At 33.0% G+C, this 14,785-nt stretch overlaps 1 protein-coding gene and 1 pseudogene across 1 annotated transcript in view; one reads left to right on the plus strand and one right to left on the minus strand.

The window, feature by feature from the left end:
• WASL (WASP like actin nucleation promoting factor) overlaps positions 1–14,785 on the minus strand; it is a 66,403-nt gene that overhangs the window by 10,064 nt on the left and 41,554 nt on the right. Inside the window, exons 5-8 of the mRNA XM_044246497.1 lie at positions 13,156–13,179; positions 6,462–6,630; positions 5,372–5,414; positions 3,753–3,906 (exon numbers count right to left, since the gene is read on the minus strand). Of these exons, the coding sequence (XP_044102432.1) occupies positions 3,753–3,906; positions 5,372–5,414; positions 6,462–6,630; positions 13,156–13,179 (390 nt within the window). The remainder of the gene's footprint in view (positions 1–3,752; positions 3,907–5,371; positions 5,415–6,461; positions 6,631–13,155; positions 13,180–14,785) is intronic.
• LOC122905585 lies at positions 11,372–11,483 on the plus strand (annotated as a pseudogene).

Raw genomic sequence — 14,785 nt, forward strand, 5'->3', positions numbered from 1 at the left:
ATAATATATAATAATATATGTAATATTCCATATTTCTCTAAGATGGTCAATAATTCTAGTGATGGCAGTAAGGGAGGCTTGCTCAGGTGAAATATTCAACTACTTATTCAGAAGACACAACTAACTATTAATAAATTAACTGAGAATTTCTTGGGGCACCCGGGTGGCTCAGTTAAATTAACTGACAATTTCTACATTCTGAAAAACTGAACTAAAGTTATTAATAAAATATGAAAACTATTTTGGTATTAATGATATTCATTCTTTTTCTACTTAAGTAAAAGTGTAAGATATAACAAAGAAATTCAAATTACACATTTGTTACATTTCTGAAGGCATGATTTTACCAACAGTATAAACAAATTTACATAATAAAGAACTTCATCACTTCTCCATTCATTTAGAAACTGGAGAGAAAAATTCACTATTTTTAGAAGTAGAGAAATCCTAGAATTCATAAAAACTATTTGTATTTACTGATACCAACTATCTTATTGATGGATAGTTCTACAATCTTATGAAATACTAATGCCAACCCTAACTACAAATAACAACAAGCACCTTTCGATGTTCAACAATACAATGATACCGGGGATGGGGGGGGGACCCTCATTTCAGAGGAGATAAAATGGAATCTTCCAATTTGGGATGATCATAGGAAATAGGCTACCATATATAAATATTAAATAAAATATGCAGAAAGACCAATACTTATAGGTCTCCTTGCATTCAAACTTTTAAAAGTGAAAATATATCTGCAAACAGTAGAGTTACCCCACTTATATGTCAGCTATCAAAGAGACCAGAGACAGTAAGTACATCAAATCCTTCCAGCAATTTTAATCACTCTGAGGTTTATATTTCAAAGAGTTATGATTTACTTGTTTGCTGCAAGAGGAAAATATCCACCTCATCCTACTATAAAAAGTACTAGTAAATCATTTCTCATGGTCTCACTGAGCACTCTGAATCCACAATATTTTATATGTAAAATGATGCACGTTTTCAGTAGAGAGAATAAAAGTTCTTTTGAACTTGGAGGTAAGTACCTTTATTGAAGTAATCTGTACTCTAGCTATTATTCATTGGAATAGTTAAATCACTGCCAAGGGGAAAGGGAAGCCTTAATTGATTGTGAGTAAATTATTAACTGCATCCAGTTTGGATACAGCAGAAGTTCAGCATTTCTATGATCTTGAAAAGTGACTGGAAATGTCTCTATATTTTTATGAGGAAAATCTCTATTACCAACTTTCTATTTTTTTATAGTCCGTATTATTTCTACATAAAAGTAAGTATGTAAAAAACATGCCATATTCCAATGTAAAAATGTGAAAGAATTAAAAAAAGAGAGGAAAGGGCACACTGGGAGTTAGAATGTTTCCATGCACAAATATGCCTGTTAAGCAGATACCACACACATCAAGAGAAAATCTGATGGTATAGAGACTTGCAAAACTCAAATACCAGAATCAGAATGACAATAGTTCTTAAAGAAATAAAGTCAAAAGTATGACAAAAGTCACAACAAATAAAACTTCTTACTATCAAAGTTTAGTTAAAAAGGAAGAAAAACTGGTATTTACAGAAACTTGTCTTGAGGTTATACTACAAAAAAAGCTCATATATTTAAGAATTATTATTATTGCAGATCAACGTTAAGGGTAATAGATAACTAATCTCTAGGTACTTGACATTTATAGGTATTATAAGCAAAAAATATAAAGCAACAGAAATATAATACTTAAAGAAATATAGTATTACAGAATTCAGGAAACATTAAAGAACAGCTCTCATGCACTCTCATCAAAGTAAAGCAACAGAAAAATACTATTTAAGACAAATTTAAATTTATGGGAATAATGACAACTCCCAGAGTAGGTATGTATAGATCTGTGTATTTATATTAAATTATATTAAATTTATGGGAATACTGACAACTCCCAGAGTAGGCATTTATAGAGATGTGTGTGTATTTATATTAAGTACCCCCTTCCTGACCCAATTCATATATATATATACAAAATATTGTATATTTTATATAGGTTACTGAAATAACACCAAGTGTGAAAAGCAATCATTAGGAATAAGTATAATAAGCAACAATAAAAACAGTGGGGCTGTGGGTAAGAGGTGTTTTTAAAATATCCACAGAATTTCATTAGAATCATCTAAAGTATAGATGAAATATGAGCTCAGACTCATACAGAAATAAATTAGTTTGAGTAGAAGGGCAAATAATCTTACTAATGTTAGATTTGGAAGCAGGATAAATGAACCCTAGCTTCTTTGACAATAAACATATCAAAGCATGCATAATTTAAAGCACTGGGTCAAATGACATCCCACATACATACCACTCCATTGTGGTGGACCTACACAGATTACTGAGTTAATGGCCTTCAAACAATTGCACAGACACACAAAAAATATGCTGGAAATCACAAGTCTACTACTTTTAAAAACCTGATTATATAATTATGAAAAACAAATTTCAAGAGGTTAGATTCAGTAGATTTTATTATATATATATATATATATATTTAAACAAAATATATTTTTAAGACAACTTCATAAGCTGCTCTAATTTTTTTATACTTTTGAACACATATATGTTCTCCCTGGAAAACATTTCCTTAGTAAGTCATTAGTCTTTTTATTCTTCCTTTGAACAAAATCACCTTCTATAAAATCATTCTTTGGTGTCTAAAAGATTCTACACTGGGAGTTAGGTTCTTGAGTATGACAAGAATTTAAACTTGTTCCCAAAGCATGTTTTTTAATGCCTGTATATTGTTTTGTTTTAGGTAATTCAACTGAGGAAAGACTTTGCCTAATTTGATGCTTTAAAAGCAGCTGGAATAAAGAGCAATCACAATAAATTTTAAAAACCAAACCCAATCAAATTAATATAGTCAGCTCTTAGTCAAAGGAGTTCAGGTGTGAAGGCAGATGCATGGATGGCCCAGTAAATGTCAAGAGTGATTCATAAACTTATAAATTCAGAGAGCTCAGAGAGATGGCAGGCGACATCTGATAGAGTAAAGCCAAAGTGTGTGGTAACAGTGGACAAAAAGAGAGTCAAGGAACATAGTACTAGTAAATGTGAATTACTCTGGGAGCATTTAAAAACAAAAACGGTGCTATGCCCAAGATGTTTTAATCAAAAATCCATAGAATCTGGAAATATAATTTTTTCAAAAAACAAATTAGCATACTAGTTTCATTAAAACTAACACTGTGTTTCTACAATAGCAATTATTGACTGTATACTTGTTAAGTATCTGTTTCCACACTAGACTGTACGATTTCCGAGGACAGAAACTGCTTATTTACATCTGAATACCCTGAGTGGAAATGAGGGCAGAAATAATGTTTATGAATATATGAATGAATGAAAGACTGAATGAATATCAGTAGTGAAAAAGATACAGATAAGTCAAATATCAAATTTAAAATGACAGTTAAATTTCTCAGAAGAATGCTTTAACTGGAGTACACAAAAACTAGGAAGAAGCAAGCCCAAATGAATAAGGTGGCAAAGAAGATTTTTAATAAGAAAAACCTTATCAAATTATTAAGTTATATCAAAATAATGCAAAGCAGCCAGGCCAAACTACTTAATCTGTAATTTCAAATATTCTGTTTATGGAAAGTTCACATGAATGTGTGTAGCTGTTTCCAGGAAACTGACCTCAAAAGATTCACAAGGAAAAAAAGATCAGAATGCCTGAGAAGAAAAAAAAAGTTACCTTGCCTTCGTAGTTCATTTTTAACAGCTTCTACACCTCCTGTTTTTTCAATGAAGTCATATATAACTTTTGATGTTTCTCGGTCTTTCAGTTGTGCCTCTGAGATTCCACACATATCGAAAAGATTCTTCAATTCTGGATCCAAATTATTCAGCTATAACATATAAAGTAACTGTTAACTGTAAAATCTATCCCAATTTCTAAAAATAAGCATAATCAAATTCAAATTTAGTTCTCACCTGTGCCCATTATGAAATTAGTTTAAATTTATACACTTTTTAACATGGTTAGATTATTTATAAGCCAATGAAACTTTCTTATTTAAAAGAAATAGAAAAGATAAGAAAAAAGAATAAAATTTTCTTTTCCTGTTCTCTCTTCAAAAAGATGGCATCTCATTAGAGCTTTACTAACCCATTCATGATTCAGACATCTCCAACCTATTTGCCTATTACTCAATTTAGATATAATCACAAAGAAACGAGGAAATTCTGTCAATTTGAAAATCTGAAGCACCTCCTTATAACCTCAGCGTCCTGGACAGAGCCCAAAACAAGGAAGCGTTCAATAAATGTTGTGGAGTTAACACTGTAGTCAATAACAAAAAAGTTTCTGACCCCAATCATAAGTATTTCTCTTCAAAATAATTTTTCCAAACCCTGATTATCTGTTAAATGTGAAATACATATTACTTAAGCAACCAAAACAGATTAAAATGTTAAAAACACTTATTTTTGCTAGCAGTTTCACTTACTTGCTCATAGGGCTAAAAATAATTAATGACAAAAATGCCAAAAAGAATGGAATGAAAAGATCTAGCTAATTTAAAAACTGGATATTCAGAATTTGATTATAATACTTTTCAGTACTATTACTTTCCAGTAATTTGGCATACATTCTCCTAAAAATGATCAGTTTAGCAGAAATAATTTTCTTCTCTTGGCTGTCAACACACAAGAATTTTATATTATCGTATATAAGATTTTATTTGTATATTTATTTATTTGAGAGAGACAGAGAGAGAGAGAGAGAGTGTGTGCGCTAGCAGGGGAGGAACAGAGGGAGAGGGACAGAAAGAATCTCAAGCAGACTCAAGCGTAGCTCTGACGCAGGGTTCAATCTCACAACCCTGAGATCATGTCCTGAGTCGAAATCAAGAGTCAGACTGAACCACCCAGGCACCCCGGTATTACAGTATTTCAATTCAAGGAGTATAAAACCTTTGCCTTACAGACATAGCCATAAATAACAGAACAATACTGAGGTTTCCAACCTCAGTGGTGTATGCACATAAACACATTCAAATAAATGCTAGAATTCACAAAAATGAATAATAAAAATCTACACACAGGCCACAGCATTACCACATATTTATTTATTTTATTTTTAAAGATTTTATTAATTTGATAGAGAGAGAGAGAGAGAGAACACAAGCAAGGGAGTGAGAGAGGGAGAAGCAGGGTTCCCGCTGAGCAGAGAGCCCAATGTGGGGCTCAATCCCAGGACCCCGGGATCATGCCCTAAGCTGAAAGCAGACACTTAACCGGCTGAGCCACCCAGGTGCCCTGCATTACCACATATTTACAGCAATAATATTTATGGCTTGAAAAGACACTTACATCAAAGCCAGTATTCGGATCCCAACCAACATGTCCAATGTGCCTAAAGAAGTAGACCAAAAATATGTATAAATAAAAAACAGAAAATACATAAACAGCATTTAAAACATAAAATACATGAAATCCAATCCAACCAATAAATTTTGGGCCTGAGCTAATAATTCTCACAGACATACCCATATTCAGGGAAAAACTGTGTGAGGGGTCAGGAGGCCAGGACTGGCCTCAGTTAAACTGAGTTTTAATATTTTTGCATAATCTTTCTGAGTATCCATTTCCTCAACTGTCAAACTAGCAGAATATAAGCATTATATATATATATATATATATATATGAATTTTGCAATGAGCTAACGAAATGATGCATATGTATATGAAAATGATTAAAATATGTCAAATAAATACCAAAGGTTTGATTCCTACCATAGACTAAATGTTTGTGTCCCCCCAAAATTCCTATGTTGAGACCTAATACCCAGTATGATGATAATATCTGGAGGTAAGGATTTGGGGAGGTGATTAGGTTTTGAGGGTAGATCCCTCAAAAACAGGATTAGTACCCTTAAAACAAAGGCCCTAGAGAGTTCTCTTGCCATCTTCCAACATGTGAGGAAGACAGCTAGAAGACAGCTGTTAACCAGGTAGTAGAACCTCACCAGACACCAAATTTTGCCTGCTTCTTCCCAATCTCCAGGACTGTAGAAATCAATCTTTGTTGTTTAAAAGCCACTCAGTCTATAGTATTCCTGTTATAGTAGCCCAAATGGGATAAGACCGTGCCTCTAGGCAATTTCCAAATACCATTTATAGGGAAAAAGTGAGAAATCATCTCCAACAATTAAAGAAACAACTTAATCTAGTTTTTCTTTCCTGATGAATAGAAAGGTAAATAAACTGTAAGATTCACAGAAAGTCTACTGAGCAATAGCCTTAAATACACACACACACACACACAAACAGTTCCAACAAAATCTATAGAGAAAAAAGTATGCAAATGATAAATGTAGAAGAAAACAAAATTTCCTAACAAGGTAAAAATCAGGAGCAGGAGTAAGTTAATTGAAAGATAAGAAAAACAAAAGAACTCTTACTGGAAATTGCTTGGTGTTCCGATATCTGCCTTAGTTAATCTCTTCTTTTTAGCTTTTCCTTTTTTCTTTTCTTTGGTATGGGAGATGTTGTTGACCTGTGGACCATAAAATCTATTGGTTGTGATTTCCGGATTTTTTATATCAACTGTTGCCATGGGTAGATTAGGACCTGTAAAACAATATGAAAGGGATATAATTTAAGATAACAATTATTACATCCATAATTTATAATTTAAATATCTTTCTCTGAAGTAGGACCGCTTCACTAATATAAATTATTTAAATTTTAAAGTTGCATGTTAATTTTTTATAAATAATGGATAAAGTACTACCGAAATTTCAAAAGCATATAGTAAATTCTTAAGCACATAAGCATAGATGTTACTTCAAAGATAATTTGTATTTTTATAACATTAAATCTCATGAAAAAAAATTCTCAGTAAAAATTTAAATTTAATTGGTCTAATCCCTTAAATTTTGATTATAATAGGCTCACACACACAACCCATTACTTGTTGGCAAAGTGCTATATATGGCATAATAAGAATAATAAAAATTAAAAAGAGCATACACATTTTTTAAAAAAATCTGACAAAAAAATCTAGTCTTACTTCTTTGTTTCAACTTTATTAGTCCATGAGGGGAAAAAAGTACTTATACAATTATTACTATTATTATTTTCAAAATACCGTATGTAAGTCCAATAATGTTTTCTCTATCGGTATACATACACTTTGACTACTGGGAAGTACAGGGCTCAAAAATGAGATGGGAAAATTCTCAAAACATTCATCTTCCACAATAATCAACAGTGAAACTATCTCTGGCAGCTTCAGATATTATCAATACACCTTTAGGAGTGACCTTAAATATAATATACAAAACCTGTTTTATAATTCACAAAAATATTCTTGGCTTTAAAAGCACAAGTCTAAATGAAATGTATTCAATTTAAAAAATGCCTTATAAATTTAACTAAATGGCATTACATGTTCCTTAGAGAGTCCATTTTAATATAGGGTTCTCTGACAAAACCTCTTATTAGACTAAATTCCTATGAGATAAGTACATTAATGACAACTTTCAAATGCTGTATAAAATGGAATCACTACTGCCCAGAGAAACAGTTAACATAGCAGGCCCAAGTCTGTCATCCTTAGAAAGGACTGCTTGTAAGGTTAGCTCTGAGCTGGCATCTGGAAATGGGATTTTTATCATTCCCTGATAAGATGGGCCCATTGTGCCCCAACTATTTGTGCTAACAGTGTGCTTATGCTAAACACCTGCTTTCTTTCTGGGACTCTAGTACCTTGGTATGTGCTAGACATAGGAGGCCTTATGTGAGTAGCCCCCGATAAACTCTGGGCACTGAGTGCCTAGTGAGTTTCTCCTTTAAACATTTACCATGTGTTGTAACAATGTATCAAAGGAATTATGGGCATTCCCTTTGACTCCAATGGGAGAAGACTATGGCAAAGTTATATGTAATTTCCCTCAGACCTAACCCCTTATGTCTCTCCTTTGATTTTGTTTTATATCTTTCCACTGTCATAAATCTTTGCCATGAATACCCCAATACAATGGAATACAGAAATCCCAAGAAATTACAGGCTAATGTAAATTAGGTGATAACTAAATGTCAATTTGACTGTATTTCTTCAATTGCACTAAAATCTCAAATGTAGCCTATTGATTAAAGTTACCTGAAAGAACAATGTTTATCTAAATGGATAAATTATGTATAACCCATGTTCTCTCTTTCAACTCTACTATTCAAGATGAAATAGAGCTAAAATAATTTACAAAAGCCATCTAACACCTTATCGGACGAGTAAACAATTTGGAAAGATTTGTATTTTTAGTATCACCAAAATTCAGCTCTTTTCCCTTCATAATCAAAGTCTACTTACATGTAAGCATCTAAAAGTTCTATTTGTATTTCATATAAAATTTTTTCATATAAATTTCTAAAGGAAGTTGCTCACATTGGCAAGAAATAAAGAAACTGTTATCTGAAAAAAATGGAACCTAGTGAATAATATGGGTAAGACCATTAAAACAAGCTGATTCAGTGTCAAGGAATAATAAAAATAACCGGATTGAAAATTAAAGGTTAGTTATGCAATACAGAAGGCTGATGAAATAGTAGATAAAGACCAGGATTTTCAAATTTGTTCACATATCAGATTTCAGTGTTTACTGTAGTTTCACAAAGTAAAGGACTTATTGAGAATACCTGGGATCCAAGTGTTAAAGGGTCAAATCTGTGTTATACTCAAAGGCTTATCTACTACTGATCTGTTTCTCCTTCTCATCCTTCCTTTTCTGCCTTCCCTCTTTTATTTATAACTTTAAAAATCAGTATCAGCTACACCATCCATGGTAAGATGCCACAAATCACTACTTACTCTTTTCTTTATACTTAATAGAATTTAAGGATTAACTTAGACTGATTTAGGAGTATCAGAATGAGACACTCTCCTTGTACCTTACCACCCCTCCTGAAATAGGTGTTCAAAGAGCAACTATAAAAGAGCAACCAGATTCACCATAAAAACAACAACAACAACAACAACAAAACCTATTAGTTTTTTGAAAAAAACAAATGAAAAAATTCTGCTGCTTTAGGTTATATGAAAGTTATTATTATACCATGGATATTTTAAATGGTAATAGAGTTGGGTAAAGTGAAGAAGCTTAATAGTTTTAATTATCCAAGTTAACAAATTCTTTCCTGGGAAATTTCATAAAGTTAAGATCCTTATAAGCCTGATCCATATCTCACTAAAGAAAATAATTCAGCCATCTCTGAAGAAAGTTTAAGAATAAAGAAGACAGGAACAAAATACAAGGGGTATGTGGAATGAATAGCAAAGTTTAATTCATACTGTAGTCAGACTGGGTTTCACCTCCTCCCTCTACCCCAAGAGGAAGTATGGATATACTGTTACTGCCAAGCAGTTTATAAAGCCTTTGAATTAGCTATTTAGCGTCATTACACATGATTTTTTTTTCAGTACTGGTTAAAACATTATTTAATTAAGTCTATACAGGAAAATTCAAATTATAGAGACAAACAGAAAATTAGTATTAGCTACGTTAGCTGGGAAATTATAGAGAGTTTTTCCACACTTTTCATCTTACAGATGAAAACTAAGGATGAGAAGTGTCAGGTGACCTGTCTAAAGTCACACAATTAGGGACAAAAAGCAAAGGTGAACTCTGCTTTCTTGATTCCTAATCCATTAACTACTACTGTACTTTTACATTAATAATGTACTGATAATGCTAACTTTACCAATGTTGTCATATATTATTTCCTTACCAATTAGTTCTCTCAATTTATATAGTTTAACAGTTTATCATTCAATAAATATTTACTAATAACTTCCAAAATTTAGGAAAAAAAATTCCTACATAATCATGAGATTAGATACTTGGTTATCTCTGTTGATAATAGTCATTTACTTTAGAGTTTGAAGGTGTTTGGAAATTAGTTTAAAACGATGTTGTAAAGCCCAATTAAATATTTGTTTCCAAAAGTGACAACTGGTGTAAGGTACAGTCATTTTTAAATCAAGTTAATGGAAGATCTGGTAATGGAGATACGCCTAAATCACTTCTAGCAAAAATTAAGTATTCCATTTATAAAATTATACTCATCCTAAGAACATACACTAAGGGGATTGTTTCCCTTCTTTAAAAAAAAAAAAACAAAAACTAGTCAAATGACAAATTACCATTTTCTGATTAAAGACAACTGTCACAGAAAAGGCTTTTTAATATTCTCACTGAACAGCATTTCTAGTTAATTTTAAAACTAAAAGAACAAACTAAAGTCTTCCCCTTAATTACATAAAAAGCAGAGAACTCTCACCAAGGTAAAATAGTTGAGAAACAGGTGGCCCAGAGGCCTCTGATGTCAAGCAGTCATGAAGCTGAGAACAAATCATTGGAAAGCGTCTAAGCTAAAAGGTGAGACTGACCGATAAAGAAAAAAGAAAGATGTATGGATTAGGAGTTAGTGAGGAAGACACTGAATTGCATTTCAGGAATATATGCTACTTCTACATAAAGTGTCTTTTCAATAGTTACAATTTGAAAATGTCTACTAAACTGATAATCCATATGGGGATTTAAGACAAAGCACCTGCAGGGACACAGCGAGGTGGATAAGGTGTCCAGTACACCTGGCAGTAGTGTACCAAATGCAAAAAAGTAATATGCTGCCCTCAAAACAGTGGTCTCCACATAGTGGGGAGTGACTGCACTGCATGAAAAAAATATTAAAACTTGTTTTAATAATTATTTTATCCTTTACTGTGTATGCAATATGTTAATACATATTATATGTATATTTTATAAGAAAATATACAAATTCTGGCAATACATGCCATATATTTTTGCCTTTTCGTGATACTTTTTAAACCCTCATTTAATGAAAAGACATTTGGGATCACTGCACCAAAAGGGTTAAACTACAGAACTAAATATTTAAAACCAAGAGCTATCACAGAGAAAGAAACTTTTATTATGAGTACCTCTCCTACCAGGAGTAATAAAATTGCAAGACACCACTGTAACATAAAGAATATCCAAATTCATGGGGTGCCTGCCTGGCTCAGTCAATTAAGTGTTAGACTCTTGGTCTGGGCTCGGGTCATAATCTCAGTACAGAAACTACTTGCCCCTCTTTCTCCCCCTCTGCTCTCTGCTCCTCCTCCCACTCAGAGCTCTCGCTTAAATAAATACATAAACAAATAAATAAAATCTTAAAAAACAAACAAAAAAAGAATATCCAAATTCCTTGTATTCATGGATTAGGTACCTCTTCAAAAATACATTTTATATGTACTGAAAAGATTAAAATTTTGAAAACTCCATAAAACATTTATACTGTTATCTTTATTATCCCTTCTCGGCCTTTTGGCTAAGATCAAGCGTAATATCTGTTCTTATCAGTTTAATATACTGTTAACTTTAATTGCAACATCTATACTTTAATATCTCAGGTTACTTTTCCCAAAGATGCCACTTCCAGGAAGCCTCCCCCACTGGTACTCAATACATGCTTCAAGAATGCAGAATAATAAATTCAAAAGGATTAAAATATTGAGCATGCAACAGGGAGAAAATTCTAACGCTACTGTAAGAGTTCACAAATGAATGACTTCTGAGTCAGCTGCTTCTGCTTCCTCTGCCTCTACCAAGTTAACAGTGGCGTTACTTAAGGCATGTTATTTACCCTGTCTAGGTCTCAGTTTCTCCTTCAAAATCTTATGGACGTAGCATAGTGTTAAAGGTGCCAGGCTGTGCAGTTAAGACTGCTTGAGACTGAATTCTTCTGTACCACTTACTAGATTTGTGACCCTGAGCAAGATACTCATTTGTGTCCCTGTTTGGTCTTCTATAAAATGGGGATAATAGCAGCCACTTCTTAAGACTCCTGGAGAGTGCCTGGCTGGTAGTAAACGATCATTAAATAGTAGCTGCTGTAATTATTATTGTTATTGTCTTCATCATGATAGCTAGGTTTTAGTAAGTGCTATGCTAAGTACTTTGATTACTTCATTTAATCTCCACAGCAGTTCTATAAAATAAGTATTAAAATTTCCACTTAAAAGACAAAGCCAAAGTATACATTACTTGGCAGAGGGTAAGCCTTACTGAACGTAATTTTTTTTTAAAATTATAATAAGGTAAATAATCCAAAATTTACTACAGCAGTATTTGATTCATGTTTTTGTATCAGGAAAAAAATTTAAGGACAAATCAGAAAGCAATATATCTGTTTAAAAGACACAAACCCTAACAATCCCCAACAGCTATCATATATTATTTGTGTCCCAGAATAAGCTATCTAAATTCTGATCAGAGGATGTGAGATGCTTTAAAAAAAAAAAAAAAACAAAAAAAAAACCCATACCCTCCATTATAACGAAGGTTCCTGGAGCAATAGTTCCATACCTCCAGAGGGTCAGCGACCCAATTTAAATGTGATGCAATCTCTGCATCCTCTGTCCCCAGAGAAAATATATACACTTAAGAATTTAGTACACTATATTTCAAGGAGTGTTTACAGAGTCCAAGATGTGAATCTCTGCCCTAATGATCTGGGACTTTGTCCTTTTTATTTTGGAATTCCATTTTATTTTGGAATATATACTTTTCTGGTATACTTTTTTTTTTTTTTTAAAGAATTCTCAATACTTCAAGTGCTCATCATGAAATTAAGGAGGATAATATAAAGCTACTATTAGTTCTATGCACTCTATTAAAGTCAGTGCTCATTCTCACAGGGGCTAGTTTTGTATTACCAGTGTGAAATAGTATTTGGAAATAAGAAACATAATCTTAAAGAAAGAAACAAACAAGTATGCTACACAAAATTTACTATCTTTAAGGAAGATAATTACGTCAAGATCATACAGTTTATAAACTTAATTGTCAATATAGAATGAAGATGTAAGTAATAGTGATCTTCACCCTACATAGTCCTCCTTCACCCTATAAAAAAGCCAAAAAAATAGTACATTTCTAAGACTCATCTTTGTTATTTTAAAATGACACAATAAACTACAGTTTTTGATCACAGATATTAAATATTTAAGTATTAATGTATGATACATGTTTCTAAAGGATTAAACAACAACCTAAAATCGTCTAGATCAATAATTTGTATCAAAGAGCTTACCATTTGGGGGGTCTCGTCTTTTCTCTGTTAGAAAATAAATCAAAATAATATTATCAGACATATGCAATACAAAAATCAACATAAAGAATTAATCTACCCAAACTCTGTCTTATTCTTAAGTCAATGTATAAGTGGCTAAAAAAGGTTTCTCTAAGGAACTGACATCTGAATAAAATAAGGAACAACGTATTTAAAGGCCTAAGGAGGGAAACCGCATGAAGGAACATCATGAAGCTTGGACTAGAGTGAGCCAACAGAAGAGTAAAAGGAGGCAGTCAGAAGGAGACCCAGGGACTGGATCATATAGGGTTCCACAGGCCATGGTAAGGAATACAGATTGTATTCTATATATGATAGGAAGCTCTTATAGGGTTTAATAGGGCCAACATAATCTAATGTTTTTAAAAGATAACTTAGGCTACTATGTGGAAAAGAGATCACAAGTGGCACTGAGGGGCAGCAGGGATACTAGTGAGGGAGTTATGGTAGTCCAGATGACAGATAAAGGGGGCTTCGGTTAGAGGGGTAGCAGAGGTGATGAGAAATAGATCCACGATATGTTTCTTTTTTTTTTTTTTTTTTTTTAAAGATTATTTATTTATTTATTTGACAGAGAGAAATCACAAGTAGATGGAGAGGCAGGCAGAGAGAGAGAGAGAGAGAGAGGGAAGCAGGCTCCCTGCTGAGCAGAGAGCCCAATGTGGGACTCGATCCCAGGACCCTGAGATCATGACCTGAGCCGAAGGCAGCGGCTTAACCCACTGAGCCACCCAGGCGCCCCCACGATATGTTTCTGAAGACAACAGACTCACTGATAGGATTTATAAGAGACCATGGTGAGCCAGAGTGGAGCCTTTTACCAAGTTGGGGAATACATGGGGAAGAGTAGGAATGGGTCTAACTGGGGTCAGGGAACATAGATCAGATGTTCTGCTCAGACAAGTTAAGTTTAAGGTTATCCTGATGCTCAGTTGAAGTAAACAAGTTTGAAGGTTGGGGGAAAGGTCAACAATGAGGACAAAACTTTGGGAGGCATCAGTGTATGGAGAGTTTTCAAAGCTACAGGACACAATGAAAGCACAAGAGTAATGAGAATACTCAGAAACATTTGATCACTAAAGCAGACCAAAAATAACAAAAAGCTATAGCAGATCAGAAAGGAGTAAAACCAGGAGAACTATCAATCCTTTGTACTCAGACTCTTACATACGAAGTTTGATATCATTTAGCTTTAAGAAATTCAAAAGTGGTTGAAGAATTTTAAACAAATATAATTTCCAGAAAGATTTTCTAATACAAAATTGACCCATATTACAAGAGAAATACCCACAAATAACGATATAATTATCAGTTTATAGACAGCCATAAACTAAAATTAATAGGATTTAACTGGGGAATAAGTTTAAAAATCCTGGCAATAGGAAATACCAATTTATTACTCCATCTGGTGGTCTGATGAAGTAACTTTCTGAAACACTGGATATAAGCAAGCCCCATCTATGTCAATGAATGTCAATCTCCCATTTCCCAGGTGATGTTATCTCTGCAACCAAAGAGGAAATACTTTAACTGATAACACAGATATGGAAATACACTGACATAAAGTTCAGAGGATAAGTTCTAAAAAGTA

The sequence above is a fragment of the Neovison vison genome, chromosome 4 (genome assembly GCF_020171115.1).
Source record: "Neovison vison isolate M4711 chromosome 4, ASM_NN_V1, whole genome shotgun sequence".
NCBI lineage: Eukaryota > Metazoa > Chordata > Mammalia > Carnivora > Mustelidae > Neogale > Neogale vison.